Source organism: Limulus polyphemus, unplaced genomic scaffold, assembly GCF_000517525.1.
Source record: "Limulus polyphemus unplaced genomic scaffold, Limulus_polyphemus-2.1.2 Scaffold1313, whole genome shotgun sequence".
NCBI classification, from domain to species: Eukaryota; Metazoa; Arthropoda; class Merostomata; order Xiphosura; family Limulidae; genus Limulus; species Limulus polyphemus.
This window is the reverse complement of record NW_013666923.1, coordinates 232,243-249,361: the sequence shown is the minus strand read 5'-3', so window position 1 is coordinate 249,361 and position 17,119 is coordinate 232,243. Positions and strand designations below refer to the sequence as shown.

Genomic DNA, 17,119 nt, shown 5'->3' with positions numbered 1-17,119 from the left:
CATACAAGTTATTGTCAGATTGGTCTCAGTTTAGCACGTATTGTAAATGACGTCACTAAAACGATATGAGGTTGTTGAAGTATCTTAGTAATATGAGTCAGATTTTTGGGTACTTCATGGATTTATTGACGGTTCTACTGAGTTTACAGATATAACTGATGTGGAAACAAACAGTGAATTGAAAGTACTGTGGAAAAAGCAGTATGTAGGGTATTATAGACGGCGTCATTGTAAGATTCCGATCTTTAATTTTAAATGGTTTCGAAACAAGCTGTAGTTCTTCACACCACCAAGTCTATCAAAGCTGTATTTGTTCGTTTGAAGTTTTGTGAAATGTTGTTTAGCTATTTTGTTTTGGTTTTCTGTATGAGAGTCGCTTGCAACGTTTACTAGTGCTGGTAAACTCGAGAACTAGAATCAAGTGTTGTAAACAAACAGGTAAAGCAATAAGCACAACCAACCTAAGCGCTTATTTATTCTTTTCTAAATTACGAGAATTCAGTGTATTAACTTACAGTAGGTCAATTCAATGTAAATAGTATCACAGATAATTTGTCACTATTCTGCCATTTGTGTAATTGAAAAATTCTGTCATTAAAGTAAGTTATAGGGATACAAAATTTTGGATAATTGAACAAGTACTTTCACCAATATTATCATCAGCACACCGGAATAATTCTTGTTTTTTAAAAAAAATATTATTCTTTTATTGCTGTTATACAGATTGTGGTTCTAAACACCTCTATATACTTTTAATGTCATAATCAAATGAGCTGTCATACGCTGTTTTGTAGTAGCGATAAATAACCAGCGCCATCTATCAGTTCTATTATAAAGTATGTACACAGAGAGCTGGTGCAAGGAACACTTTAGTGTTTGAGACTGTGTATCGCACGTGGTTATAAACTAAGTGACTTGTTGCTTCCCAGACGGAACTGAACTCTTTCTTCATATATCCTGACAGATTAACATTCAGTCCTAAGATCTAAAGTGTATATTGGAGGTTTATTATATCGCTGTAAAAATATTGTACCTACACAATGGCAGATTCTGAGCTAGCACAAAAATTGGCCCGTCGACAAGCCTTTAATGAGCGGGAAGAAGGAAGTCCCGTCCCTGAGTCTACTATGCGCCAAGTATTTAATCCTTATACCGAATTTCCAGAGTTTTCTAGGAAGGAAATTAAAGAATACGAGAAGACATTCAAAAAGTAAGTACCACAACTACACATGGGGGATTAATATGTTTAAAGATCCACTGTGTCTTAGCGCGTAAACTTCTCGTTAAAATGGATTTATTTTTAAAAGTTTGTGTTAGCGTAAAGCCACATTTGGCTATCTGCATTCTGCCCACTGGGGGAGGGGGGATTTAGCCATGGACTTTAGCGTTGGAAGTCTGCATACTTACCTCTAATTCACCAGAGGATATAACAAGGGAAATAAATAAATCATACTAGCTAATCAGACATTCTATTTTACAAAAGAATTAGAAATATGAAAAGAGGTTGAAAGTTGCACATGCTGAATATTAAAGCATTTTGTTTTTCAAACTAATAGTGGTCTTAATATGTATACATCATTTTTAAATATAAGAGTAGTTAGGCATGAAAATAATAACATCTACGAAACATGCTTCCAATCAAATAAATATCATTCGGATTTTCATAGTACTCACCATAAAGTTGGACATATTTACGAAAATATTCTATCTGGACAGAAGAGCTGTCCCAATATTAAGAAAAAAGGAAAAAGACACGAGATTGAATCAACAAGAAACCTCTGTAGGGTTTTAGTTGATAATCTTTTTTTTGCTTGCTATTTCTCCTTCTCAACGAGCCCCCCAGTGGCACGGCGGTATGTCTGCGGACTTACAACGCTAGAAACCGGGTTTCGATACCCGTGGTGGGCAGAGCACAGATAGCCTTTGTGTAGCTTTGTTCATAATTAAAAACAAACAAACAAACCTTCTCAACGTAACTGAGATTGAGCTACCAACTTCTCCGTTTTTGTTTATTTATTTCCCTGTCTTATCTCTTCGTGAAATGATTCTTGAACTGTACGCTTAGAGTTAGTTACGTTCTTTTGCACGAGCTCGTTGATTTGGTTATTAGGCATACTGTAAGGGCTACAATGAGTGTCCTGTAATTGAAACTTATCGAAAACTTTTAAACACGAAATGGGATAATTTTGTACTATGTAGACACAACCGGGATCAATATATATAATGATAAAAGTGTTGTTTGTGTTGTTTAACTGTTAATGTTCCTAAACTTAGTGTTTCAATGAAAAGAAAATTAAAAAAAAAATTCATCCAAGAAAAATGATCTTTATGATATGTTGATATTCTCGGTTTGTTAAGAAATCTTCCTATGACCAGATGTATAACTTTATAATTTGTATAAGTTTACAGAAGTATCAAAAAAATATCCTGAAAGTATGTGCATGCCCGATGCTGATCCTATTTTTATAAACTTTTCAAAAAATCGTAAGGTTAATTCGGAGATCCTTGTTGTTTTTTTTTCTATATTTTTCTGAGTGCGTGGCGATCTACGAAAGGAGCTGGGAAATAAACTCGATCAGATATTAAGAAAAAAGAGAATTAAGCAACTTGTATACTAAATATACATTTTACTAATAATTTCTTTAAAGAATGTTTCATTGAACGTTCTTGAGGATTTCTTCAAGCACCATATTATATAGTTATAAAGCTATATATTAGAACTCATTATCAATGAATAATTATACTTACCTCTGGACGTTATTGTTTTAGAGTTGAATATGAAAGTGATCCTAGCGTTTGTGCTACTACAACAACGCTATAAATAATCTCAATTTAGAATTCATTTCTGAAAAACATTTTAACTGGTAGCAGTAAAACATACAAAGTTAGCAATCATAGTTACCTGGGGCCATTTGATCCTGTTAGATTGTTCTCCTTAAGAAAGGGGAAAAATTAAAGCCATCCTTCAATTTTTAGGAAATCACAAATTCCTCTGAAACTTCTATAAATGATTGGCTTCTACTCATTCCTTGGCTCAATCACCCTGTTAGAAAAATCAAACTATCTTAACTGCCTAGCCTCTTTTCTAAATCTTAAAATTATACCTACTCGTCCTATTTTACTCAGAACATAGCACAAAGAAGTCAGAGGCTTGTATGCTCTCGATACCCCTGATAATCTTGTAACCTTCAATAAGATCACTTCTTACGTTTCTTTTCAGAAGAGAAAGTAAATTAAAAGACTTTAACCATTTCCATAACCTTTCTATCTAGAAAGTCATCCTTGTAATCCTCCTAGGAACCCTATCCAATAAGTCAATAATATGTTTACCACAACTGCATACGTCATATATATATATAACAACAACAAGCTCTTGTAATTGATGAATTAATCTGTATTTACATCGATAACGGTGTTAGACATTTTGAACATATGTAATACAATATTCCGTTGTTGGAAAATTTGCTAAGCCCTATCTTGCATGTTCACACACACACACACACACACACACACACACATAACTGATCAAGCTGCCTAATGAGATTAAACATCAAAGTACCTTAATGTTTTTCAGTACAATCCAGTTTCTATTTATTTTAGCGTTTACGAACATGCTCTCTCTTTATGCACATTTTGTCCAAATATTTATATTCAATCCAAGAAATCCTCATTGCCTCAGGTAACATGCACGTTCTAATTTAAACCCAAGAGATTCAACTGTTGTAAAAATGACTCATCTACACTGCTGTAATGACGTCATGAAGTTTTTAGTCACACCAGTTGATTTGATGTTAAACGTCTTTCAATATATATGTGTGTGTGTATGTGTGCATATGAATGTACTGAATTAACTGCACTAGCTAGTCACAGCGTCGTCGTTCACCAGACTGGATGTCGACATCGTTCTGGTGTGCTTGAAAGAACGTTGACCTGCTGCAAAGCTTCATAACGTACTTTTAACGCTCTTCTTGTTTATTTATTAAGTGTATTATTCTTAACCTTTAAACCTTTTGTAAACATTCTACTTTGAAGTGAAGTAAACGGGTAATTGAAACACAAAAAGGTGATGTTTGAGAGACGTATCTGACAAGCACAAATCGGTAAAATACACAACTTTCTTAGCTCGTTGGGAAGATGGTTGAAGTTTCGCTGCTTTCCAACTGGTTAAGCAAGCTGTTTGTACAACCGTTTAAGTATTAAATTTCATTAAATTTAACTGAGTAAAAGAACCATTCTGTAAAACACCCATTTTTTCCTTTCTCAGTTGATACCGTGTTACGTTGATACTTCGTTATAAATGCGTGTTTTATGTTTTCAGCGAGTTTGAACTATAGTTGTTCTTTTTGATTTTTTTGCAAACAACTAGTTACATTAACTTGCGTATAATTTTATTTCCTGTACGTTTATATACACCCATCTTGTATATTAAACATCACAAAAAATACCAGAGAAACAAAAGAAGATTCTATGTTAAATAATTTTATAAGTATATATAAGTAGCTATATTGTTTTTAAAGTATTTGAAGAAAACGTGTGTTAATAACTAAATTATTTCTAATAACTCAAACTATAAGTTTCGGAAGTAGACTATTATCTAAGTCCTTACGTGTTTAATCAAACATAATTATATAATATTTAGTTGTCTAGTAGTTCCAACTTTGCCAATAAACATGTTATTCTTGTTTACTCATTTTGGAAAGCATAAATGAGCACCAGGATTGCAAAAAATGCTTATGTTAATATTATTGAGGTGTAAAGTTATTTAACTGGTTACGGAAGTGGATATATTGTCGATTCTTACGTTCACGAATATTCTACAACCTTGCAGTACGTAACTAACTCTGTAAGCTAGGTACATTTTTAAATACAAACTCAATTCAGACAAACGTTGACATTAAAATAAATGTATAACAAATTCGTTACAAGCAATACATATCTAACACTGTAAGCTATGCATATTGTTAAATACAAATTGAATCTAAACAACGTTTATATTAAAATAAATACATAACCACAGATTCGTTACAATAACTGGTACATATCATCTGCCTAATTAATGAAGGACACTGCATTCATCTACATTCTTGCACAACATACAGCAATAACTCTTGCAGGTGGAGCAAATATTATCTTCAGAGAACAACAACGACACAAAAGCAGCTAGAGCAAAATAAACTTGATGGTTTTCTAGACCGTATGTTACGCGAAAACTGCATAGTCTCAGAATAAACGAAATGTTATGAAAATTTCTACGTTAAAATAAGAAGATAGAAAATAAATGGTATGCCTGTATTCCACAGATTGTTTTAACTAACATAAAAAAAAAGTTCGATTTTAACAAAATTAAGTCATTAGTAGTCCTAAGTTTGTCAATAAATAACATTATATCTAAATGTAAATACCAATAAGATTTTTCCCCTGAAGTCTAGGCTCCTTTTAATGCAATGAAACATGGAAGAAAAAATCTAGCTTTTTCATTTGGTTTTTATTAAATTTGTCAACATGACCTGACTGACTGACTGAATAAATAGGTAAATAAATAAATAAATGACGAGAGGAATTATAAGTAGAGATACAAGATTTACAGAAGTTTAATGAAAGACAAGATAAAAATTGTACACAAAGAAGTTGAAAAAGCTATAGAAAGTGTACAAAAGGATTGTAACAACAATATAGAAAAACACATAGTAAATGTAGATAAATACGTCAATACTAGGATAAAACATATAGAAACTGAACTGGAAAATACAGGGCCATAGTGTTAATAGTGCGAGTGGCGTATTTGCACAGGGCACGAGCTCGAAGTGGGGGCGCCGATTACCCAATTGATTAAAAAGTGAACTAATGGGTTGGGTTAGAAGGCGCTATTAAAGATTGGTACAGCACTGGGAAAATATACTTTTTTTTTTCTGCATCCACTCAACATTTTCAGCCTAATGCATCATTATGCCTTATGGAATAGGAGAACCAATCTGATCTACATCTATTACCATTATTTGTGTCACCTGTGACTGCAAGAGTTTCCTGGACTACTCCAGATATATCATTAACTCATCGAGTTAGAAATTAAAGCAGACCAATTCAACAACATTGCCTAATAAACTATGGCGAAGAGCTACAATGGGGAGTTTATCATGCACGGTTTGAAATCATTTCCAGAGTGAGTGGATGGAATGTTGTAAGGAAGTTTTTCCCTTTAGTGGTCATTAGAAAGAACCAGTTTTAAAAAACATTAAGCAACCTTCTAACAGAGAGCCGTAAGAACTATCAGTGGCTGCCTTTCAAACTTATTTGGGTGTTGCATCAAAAGGAAGGTTCTAGAGCAAAGATTAGGAGCAGAGGAAGGGTGAGGTCTTAGCTGAATTTAGTGAAGATGTGGAAAGATTTATCCAAATGTTCAACATAAATTATCGGATTTGTTGGCTTGTGACCAATTCGTATATATGCCTTCATAGATAAGGATATGAAAATCAGAATAAAGCAAATTATATGCACTCTTTAAGGGAAGCTGATTAGTTGGTGATTGAACTTAAATCAGTTAGTTATAAACAACTAAAAGCACCATCCATGAATTTTGGGAATGTCAGATCAAATAATAACAGGAACATCAGCTCTCATTGTTAGAGGTCTAGAAGAACTCAAATGATTAATTAGACAAATATTTACCAAGAATGGAAGAAGTAAACACCAGGGTCAGGAGGGAACTCAGTAAGGCAATATGACTTACTTAGTTATCTCCTAACCTGAGAAAAACTACTCCTCCCAAAGGAGTGTTCACCAAACATAGGTTGGGAATAGCGATGGGTGCTTTTCTTTTCCATATTTAAAATTGCCGATTGTAAACTTTTTATTTGGAAAAATATATAAGAATACGTTAGAGCATTTCGAAGTTAATATTTCATTTATTTCGCTGTTTTTACTATGAATAAACGCGACTCTAGATAATATACAGCATGACGTATGAATAGCTAACATTAGCAACAGGTATGACGATATGTACAATCGGTTGATTCTGAAGTAAGGCAACTGATCCTGGAGGTGTTATGTGCGATGACATTATTATTATTCATATTAATTCGAAAGAAAGAAAAAAAAAGTTTGCTTATTTACCGACATCACAAAGACAAAGCACAGGGTTAGTAAACCGCACTTGTTTTTGCTTGTATACACAATGTAGGTATTATTGAATGAAAAATACTGAACTGTGTTTGTGATGATATACATTTGTTTCAGATCTATGAATCACCGTTTACATTCAAAATTCCAACAAACAGTCTGACATTAATGTATCTTGATAGTCTAATAAACAACTCATTGAAGCATCTTTTTGAATTTTAATACATTCCTAGATATGAAATAAAAGAAAATGCAATCAACATAAATTTTACTGCAAAGTGCGAACTTCAACAAGGATATCCATATTATTCGAAGTGACCCACATAAATAAATAATTTTAAATTATTACAACTAATGGACTTTTAACTATACTTACCTGTGTAATTAAAATAACAATATATGGTTGTCAGTCCGTGCTTTTTCGCACACCGGGAAACCCAGTATTCGTACTGGCTAATTGTACGGTGGTACTGTTACGTTTATAGAAGTACAAAAGTGAACGACGTTTCGCTTGCATTGTTTTACGCGAGTTTAAAGCTACGGTGTTTATAATATTAGCTTTAGAGACAATTACTTCAGTGACACTAACAAACGAGCAAGGAAACACATTAAATTACTTTTTTACCTTTCCATAACTTACAAATAACGGAACACCATTACATCTAATACAACTTCCAATACGCGAGTTTAAAGCTACGGTGTTTATAATATTAGCTTTAGAGACAATTACTTCAGTGACATTAACAAACGAGCAAGGAAACACATTGAATTACTTTTTTACCTTTCCATAACTTACAAATAACGGAACATCATTACATCTAATACAACTTCCAATACATGCATAAAAATCGACAATTAGGGCTGAAGTTGAAATACGCTTTGTACGCGAAGCACCAATTTACCTGCTACAAAATCTATTTCACTTAGCCTTAGTAGTCATTTATTCATTTTCCATGCTTTACAGCTAACAGGTTGCGAGAAAAAAGTTACAGGTTTCAGATGATATCCAAATACGATTTATACACATATACAAATAAGAGATTTACAAATAAAAACACACGCACACGACGACAGTTGATTTTTACAATTCTTGATACCACGATTTTAGAAATTTATCTTAACTATTATACATCTTCAAGTACCTCAGTATAGGTACCTGGAAATCGACAATTACACCTAAAGTTTAAATAGACTTCGTACGCGAAGCACGAGTTTATCCGCTAGGGGAATAAAATATTACACCATTCTCGTTATTGGTGGTGGTGGACTTGATCCTTTGCTAAAACTTTAAAGGAGAGTAAGAAAGTGATTTTATACAATTATGGAAGGAAGTGATGACAAACGAAGACAGTTGGTTTTTACACTTCTTGATATCATCATTTTAAAATTCACTATTTTATAATGTCGCTTTATCAAGATTTGATCAAGGAAAATTTTAAGATCTTTGTCAAAAATGGCGATTATCCACAAAGACAAGGTGTTTATGTACATAAATATCCTATGATTTTACACTTCTTTACTTTAAATCTAAATACAACTCCCTATTTTTAGTGTAGGTTTCTGTTTTATTCATGTCCAACTACATAATACAACAACAGCATTATTTAAAGGAGTTATCTATTAAAATCATATACACTTCTAATAAATATATAGTATTCCACTTGATAATGCTTCTTATATGAAAAAAATATTTCCGCTTTAGTTTTTACTTTTTTTTTCTTTGTAATTAAGCACAAAGCTACACAATGGGCTGTCTGTGCTATGCCCACCACGGGTATCGAAACCCGGTTTCTAGTGTTGCAAGTCCGCAGACATACCGCTGTGCCACTGTGGGACTGCGATTTAGCTCAAATGGAACACATGTTTCAAATGTGGGAGGTCAATGATTCAATCCTGTCTATATCCATTTTATAATTTTCTTTTGCTTTTTTGCTAAACTATGGTACAGTTATCAAATAAGAATAATATTTTTTTTATAGAAATCTCTCTTTACTGGCCTAATAAAAGTAAACACGACAGCTTCTCGACCGTATTTTTTTGTTCTGACGAGGTCTTTCCCTCTACATAATCTTCAAATTCGCACGGACCGCATTGTAGACAGGTACATGAAGCTTGATCTTCGTACCAGAAAATACTTTGAGTAAAGACATGCATTAGAGATAAAAACCATTTTATTCAACAAAACGGTCCTTTTACCGCGTACTTTGCGCTTTTAAACAATGTTAGTCAGCGTTTGTTTTGTTAGCTATTGGTATCGGTTTAGATAATACTGCGATAAACACAAATCCAGTACATTGTTGTGAAAGACACTACAAGATAAATTAAGCATTGCATTCTGCACAGGAATTTTCAAGATCAATTATTTCCCTAAAAAAAAGGATGAAGTACAAATCTTGTGAAATACGTATGAATAAATTAGATTTAAACTTTATTTCAAACTGGCTGGTGTCAGTTTTAGTTTGTTTGTATGACACTAACGTAAACCAAAATATAAGATGGAAAAGAAAAAAAAGTTTTGTAATGTTCCTAAGATTGAACATTTACAAATGAAATAGTATTTTTTGTAATCTAACTACACGATTTAGATATTTATCTAATAAAGTGAAGTTAATGCAGTTTTCTCAAAGGTATAAACTTTCATTTATCCTTTTTGCTGCAGTAACTGCAAATAACTAACGAACACGCGGATTGACGTTACTACACAGAGGAGTTGGACAAAGTAATGTAAAATGATGTTAATTTCTACAATTTAATTAACTATATACAGTCCTCATAAACGGAAAATACGGGACTAACATGACATGGAATTGATAAAACAAGATGTTGTGCATTAGATAAAGATATTTTTGCCTATTCATTAAATTAGGTTTTTTTCTAGTTGTTGAAATATTGTTAGATGTGGAGACTTGCTTGCTTCAAAGGCTGATTCCAAGAACTGATCACGAAGACTCTATAACATTAAATCTAGTGACTGTAGTGTCCAAGTTAAGTGCCCAAACTCTTCTTCATGTTCTTTGATCCAATTTTTAACAATTCCAGGAGTATGAATTGGTGCATTACATTCTTCAAACAGACCAACTCCATTTAGGAATAAAGTGTTCACAATAGGGTGAAAACATGGTCTGCAATAAGGTTTGCTGTCACTCCCCCTTTCAGTGAGATCACAGGCACTAAACTATTCGAACCAATGTCATTACAGAACCTCCACCATGTTTAAATGATGACATAAAACCTTCAAAGTTGCTTTGATTTCTATCTCGCATGAACACGTCCGTTGGATGGGAAAAGTGTAAAATATTATTCTTCTGACCAAACCATATTCATCCATTGGTCTTCAGTAAATTTTTGTTGTTTTTGAAACCATTTTGCTCGGCTTCTCCATTTCATATGTTATTGGAGGATTCTGAATGGCAGGCCTAACACGGTAACCCATTTTGTACAGTTTCCTTCGAGTTGTTTTGACAGAGACTGTCTGTTAAAGGCTAACGTTATGTTCTGTATCACACTTGACGTTCTAGTTTTTGTTTCCATCTCACTACTTGAGCTAATGCTCGTCTGGCACTGGCAGTCAATTTAATTTTTCGACCACTTGCTCCCCAATGGATGAGCGGTATGTTTGAAGACTTGTAACGCTAAAAACCGGGTTTCGATAACCGTGATGGGCACAGCACAGATAGCCCATTTTGTGATTTTACTTAACAATAAACAAACAAACAGATGTGGTTTTATTTTCTATATGCATGCTGACATCACTTTTGATATTCCTTTTTGTTCCTCGAGATGCATTCATTAGTTTTAGCTACACGAGGGCTATCTGCGCTAGCCGTCCCTAATTTAGCAGTGTAAGACTAGAGGGAATGCAGCTAGTCATCACCACCCACCGCCAACTCTTGGGCTACTCTTTTACCAACGAATAGAGGGATTGACTGTCACATTTTAACGTCCCCACGGCTGAAACGGCGAGCATGTTTGGTGGGAGAGGGATTCGAATCCGCGACCCTCAGATTGCGACTAGAGCGCCATAACCACCTGCCCATGCCGGGCCCAAGAACAGTAGGATAAGATTAAATATTACTCTAGCAAAACCTCTAATGGCTTTGTACTTGTTTGTGTTTAGAGCTCAAACTACACAATTGTCTGCTTGCGCTTTTCTCACCGCGAGCATCGAAGTCCTATTTTTAGCGTTATATGTCCTCAAGCTTACAGTTCAGTCATCGAGGTGGGTGAGGGTGGTGACTTAAGGACACCAGAGTAATGTCAGATATATTTCTGTAACAAGAAGTGTAGGAGCAGTGTAATAATGTTAAGACTATATTAGTATGAATACAGTTTCTCCGAAATTCTAATAGCACGACAATCAGGATTCAGTAATAACGTTGTAAACAACTTCAATGTTCAGAGTAAGCCAGTGACGGTATATAAAGTTAGGAACAAACACGTCACTTATCTTGTGTTACACAGCCTAGCAGTCATTTGAAAAGTGTTCAACTTGTTTTAGTTATTCGAATTTGAATAGCCATTAATGACAAAGCAAGATTAGTGGAAATAAATCGATCATTCTATGTGACTGAAAGTCGCTCCATGTGACTTGAATATATTATCACAGCTCGTGAACGTTTTTATTTTAACATCGGCCGTACCGATATTCTAAATGTTCTTTTGGTGTTACATCCTGTTCATATCACTCATTGGGTAAGAGAAATTATCGCCAGGATATTGTTACATCACGTAGTTCGTACCACTCATTGGGCGAGAGGACCTATCGCCAGGATATTGTTACATCACGTAGTTCGTACCACTCATTGGGCGAGAGGACCTATTGCCAGGATATTGTTACGTCGCATAATCAATCTGTACGAAACTTATCAAACGATTGGTTATTCTGTGGATAAACGCTGTTCATGTAATATTTATTATAACAACTATGCCAATGATAACCTTACATAGTCTAACTTGTATTTGCGTTTATTAACAGATTAAAATGATAAGACGTACCACAGTTCATAAGTTATGTATCACGCAGCATCATTCACTGCAATCATATCGAAGGATGAAAATAAAACATTTACAGGTGACATCATCATGTATACATTGATTTTTACATTTTGAAATCTACGTAAAATTTACAAGTCTGTCAGTGTCACAGGGTGGACATTTTGAAACGCTTTTAACACAACTTATGAATCTGTTATAGACCGAAACGCCTCTTCCTCTCCCTGTCCATCGAAAATCAGTAACTTTATGTATACGATTATACATCGGAATAATCATGCAGTTTGACTAGAATCAGCCATTAAAAAAAACAAAAAACACATCATTCCAGCCTGAAGTTGTTTTTCACTCAGTTTTGAAATACAAGTAATTGTGAAATGTTCATGTCTAATACAAACTTTTATTATTATTATTGTCATTGATTGACAGGAAGATTTCAACATATGGTACAAAGTTCAGGTCTGAGTAAACTAACGAAGAAAATGGGTGGCAACATATTGACGAAATCTTAACTTTTAAATTTTGCATAAAATCACAAGTTAGATGTTTTCATCTTGTGTAGAACTTGGAAATATACACATGCGTATACGAGCTGTTTTAAAGTATCGAATATTTCAAAAGTGTTAGTATGTGAATTGCACACTTTATCTGCTGAGTTGTTGTTGTTGTTTTGCTACATTTGCCATTCGAAGGTTCAGCGGTAAGCCTGAGAACATAACGTTAGAATTCAGGGTTCGATCCTTTAACGGAGAAAATTAGCCCGATGCGAGATTTGTGTTAATGCAAACAAAGTATTTGAGGCCTGTTCATTTTCAGAGGTTGTCCTACGGAATATTTAAAAACATAAGATATATATATATATATATATTTCTTCTTTTTTTTACTGAAAATTCGTTAATGCTACGTCAGAAGTTTTGTCTTTTCTTTTCTTTTGGTGAGTTATTTCCACGCTTTAAATTGGCAACGTAAAGAAAATAGTGTAATCAATGAGCTGGGGATAAACTTATTAAGCTGTATCCTCAAGAAATAATTCGGACAGTGAAACTAATTTTGAACTTTGGATAAGTTCTGTTTGTTCATTTAATGCTGGACGTCAGATAATGGCCGTGAATGCAAATACTGTTTCAAGTTTCATCTCTCAGCTGATGGCACAATAGTAAAGTTCATTTTATAAACGATTATAAAAGTATTTAGAAAATAATCTACACGACAGATAATTTCTAAGCATAAATTTTGATTATTTAAACGTACAGGTAGACTTTTACATAGCGTAAAGCTTTTATTTAACCCTTGATAACATTTTTAGTTTATTTTTCCAATACTATTAAGGAGTGAACTGTGTATATATAATAGTTTCTGTTCATTGTATTTTAATATTTAAGAAGAGGAAACAGAATATGTCATCAGAAATTTACAGTACCTGGTGTGTCACCAGATGTCGCTGCTATAATGTTCACTTGCTTAAAATATTCAAATACACGTTTAATTATATAACAGATTTGTCTATTAGTTTACGAGTGGCATATATTTTAAGTGATATACACAAATTCTTAATTATGTAATATATAAGCACTCGAATGACCTACGGAGCCATTTCGTCTTGTCTTGTTACTAAAAACTGTAAAGAAGATTTCTCAGTATGGAAGATTTGTCCGCGTGGATGTGATACTCTTTCAGTCTCGCATATATTCTTGTTTCAAGTAATCAGTTGCTGTTAAACTGAACAGTATGTGTGTTTGTAAATGTGATTGATTTAATAATAGTTCGGTATACATTAAGGCTAGACATGATGTTGTTTTATGATGTTTGATTATAATATTTTATAAAAAGTAACTAGTTGTAAATGATAACATATAGGTATGACATTGGAGCAGACGGTTTCATTGATTTTGAAGAGCTGAAAAGGATGATGGAGAACGTAGGAGCACCACAGACGCATCTAGCTTTGAAAGAAATGATCCAAGAAGTAGATGAAGACCAGGACAAGAAAATCAGCTTTAGAGAGGTAAGAAATAATCCAGGTAAGATGGTAATATTAGAAAAGATAATGCAGTAGGATTAGATTTGTAATGGTAAGCAGAAGTAATATATACAGAAATGTATTACAGTTATTCCAAAGAAGGAAGTCTTTGGGAATATGACTATGAGTTGACCAAGATAAGATGGATTTCATTAGTGCTAAAATATTTTTGGGGGAGACTGCTATGAAAGATCTGAACCAAAGAACAGTTTTGAAACTTATTTTATGATTAACAAAATGTGATTAAGGTTTAACGAAATTAGGTAACACTTAACAAACAAGAATTCCTCCTTCACATTGTGTTAGCTCTTATATTTATTTCGTTTATTTATTTTATTTTTACAGACAACCGTCGGAGATCTTGTTGATTTCATAATTTTAAAATAAAAGAGCTCTAAATAGATTATAATCTTCGAGCTGTTCTTCTTTAAATTTTTTAGAAGTGTATAACAAACATGTTAGTTGTTTTCTAGTTTCTACTGATTTTCCGAAAAGCTCAGACTGGGGATCTGGCCGCTGATAGTGGACTTAATCAGTTGGCCAAGTTGACCGAGATTGATGTAGATCAAGCAGGAGTTGATGGAGCAAGAAACTTCTTTGAAGCTAAAGTAGGTCATGTAACGACTGTTCTCTATAAATTTGTCTTTTGGTTAAAAAAGTAAAAATCTTGGCTAGATTTGCATTTTTTTTTTTTTTTTTTGCTTGATTAAACTATATAATAAGATTCAAAGTCTGTGTGCCAGGTAACTTCTGCTAAGCCACTGGTCGCACTGACTTCTAAGTGGTACCAAACGAATCGTCTATGTCCTGAAGTTTACGCAAATGTCGAAGTTTTCACCCCACTCCTTGGGGTATCTGGGAATTTCCCGAAAATCCACTTCTCCTAAACTGCTGAACTCACCAGCTTCGAAATAGTGCCAAACGAATCGTCTCAACATTAAGGTTTGCACAAAGGTAAAACTTTTCACCCAACCCCTTAGTGAACTCTAGTATTTTGCGAAAACACTTTTATTGGAATTCTCCGAAACGGACCCCAAATTTGGCATTAATTTACGTTAGATCACATAAACATCTAGGCCTACTAATTACCGTTCTAACTTGGTTAAAGACAATTAAATTTGTATTATAGCGGCCCTATAAATGTTGGTCACAGGCTCATTAGTTATATATCAAGAGTAAACAACAAAGTTGTTTTAGATTTTTACTCTCCTGAAGAGAAATCATGGATTAATTATATTTAATGTCTACCTACGAAGTTTGTCACAGGCTCATTAGTTATATATCAAGAGTAAACAACAAAGTCGTTTTAGATTTTTACTCTCCTGAAGAGAAATCATGGATTAATTATATTTAATGTCTACCTACGAATCTTTGCAGCCATAGAAATACCTAAGTTACACAAGTTACTTAGTGACATGTTAAGTTTTAAAAATAAATGTGAATGAAAAAATCCTAAGAATGTTTTCTTAGTGCTGGAGTTAACATTTTTGTCGAGGAAAAATAAATTTGTACACTGCCTAAGTTTCTTCATATATTAACTGATTCTTCCTGTTTCATAGATCGAACAACAAAAGAAACATAATCAGTTTGAAGAGGAAATTCGTTCAGAGCAGGAAGAACGACGTCAAGAGGAAGAACAGCGGAAACAACGCAAAGCTGCATTCCGAGAAAAAGCCAATGTTTTCAGTCAAGCCAAGGCGTGAAGCTGATAAGATGAATGTGCTGCACTCTATTGGCAAATATAATAAACTTTAAGACCACCAGTTAAAGATTATTTGTGTATGAGCGACGAAAAGAAGAGCGTAAATGTATGTTCAATCAATTGATAATTTAACTTCTTCAAGTTATTGAAGACACAACTGAGATATTATGTTTTTGTATCGTTTAAATTTACTCACAAACTGGTTTGGTACATAATTTGATTGTTGTCTATTTTGTATATATGTTTTACAGACCATGTAATAACGCATATTTTCCAACATTGAGCTAATATAAAAAATAATAGTATACATTATGGTTGATAAATTCTTTAAAAAATTGATTTTCAGTTTCCATATAACAGATAAAAATACCGAAGAATGATTGAAAAAGGTGTTTCATCTTAACTCTAAAGTACCATTAACTGAATTGCTCTTCACGCTTGAAATATAAAAAAAACAAACATGCATATTAGTAATCGATATTTCGAACTTTATGCATACATTTCAATAGTAGCTTCAAAACTGTAATAACATTAGCATTACTTTTGCAGAGTGTTTAATATTTAGTTGTGATAAGCTTACATTTGTAAGGATGGATAAAAGGTAAGCCCCTTTCTTTTATAATATCTATATAGCTAAGTTGTAAGCAAATAACAAACAAACAAACAACAACAAATAAAGAATGAGACGAAACACTAAATTTCGTTTTGGGGTATCAAAAAGGGCAAAAAAAGTAATACTTGTTTAAATTTCCGAATGGAATAAACAAGTGATTTCTTAACTGACCAGTTTTTAAGTAACCTATTTTAAGTAAATTTGCGAAAATGAATGGGTTTATTTCATAAATAAATGGCTTACAATTTTAGTTAAAAGAAAGAATTTCATTAAAATTGGAATCGTTGTTGTTGTTTGTAATTAAGCACAAAGCTACACAAAGGGCTATCTGTGCTCTACCCACCACGGGTATCGAAACTCGGTTTCTAGCGTTGTAAGTTCGCAGACATACCGCTGTGCCACTGGGGGGGGGGGCAAAATTGGAATCAACAAACAAACAAATAAACCAAATTAAATACCTCTCCACTTCACGACAGACTTCCTCTGAGAACTTGTAATGCTAAAACGTAGGTTTCGATACCCGCAATAGGCAGAGCACAGAACCCATTGTGTAACTCTGTGCTAAACAAAACAAATATAACAAGAGGGAATCCGCAATAGTCGCGGCACTTATTTTAGGAAGGATTATAGTAAATTAATTTATTAAACATTTTTCTTTACTATATTTGTAGGCCCG

The 17,119-nt window shown here is 33.5% G+C and overlaps 1 protein-coding gene across 1 annotated transcript; it reads left to right on the top strand.

Annotated features, from left to right (window-relative positions):
* Positions 1-840: 840 nt before the first annotated feature.
* On the top strand, positions 841-16,137 carry LOC106463051 (EF-hand domain-containing protein D2 homolog). Its single transcript, XM_013923022.2, has 4 exons — positions 841-1,210; positions 13,966-14,113; positions 14,602-14,736; positions 15,688-16,137. The coding sequence occupies exons 1-4, from the start codon at positions 1,041-1,043 to the stop codon at positions 15,829-15,831; spliced, it is 597 nt and encodes a 198-aa protein (XP_013778476.1). The 5' UTR covers positions 841-1,040; the 3' UTR covers positions 15,832-16,137.
* Positions 16,138-17,119: the final 982 nt, after the last annotated feature.

Bases quoted from the DNA above. Each gene is read 5' to 3' on its own strand.
- LOC106463051 (XM_013923022.2), top strand. From the start codon at position 1,041: ATGGCAGATTCTGAGCTAGCACAAAAATTGGCCCGTCGACAAGCCTTT. The intron at 14,114-14,601 runs GTAAGAAATAAT...GTTGTTTTCTAG, and splicing joins AGAAAATCAGCTTTAGAGAG to TTTCTACTGATTTTCCGAAA. The intron at 14,737-15,687 runs GTAGGTCATGTA...CCTGTTTCATAG, and splicing joins GAAACTTCTTTGAAGCTAAA to ATCGAACAACAAAAGAAACA.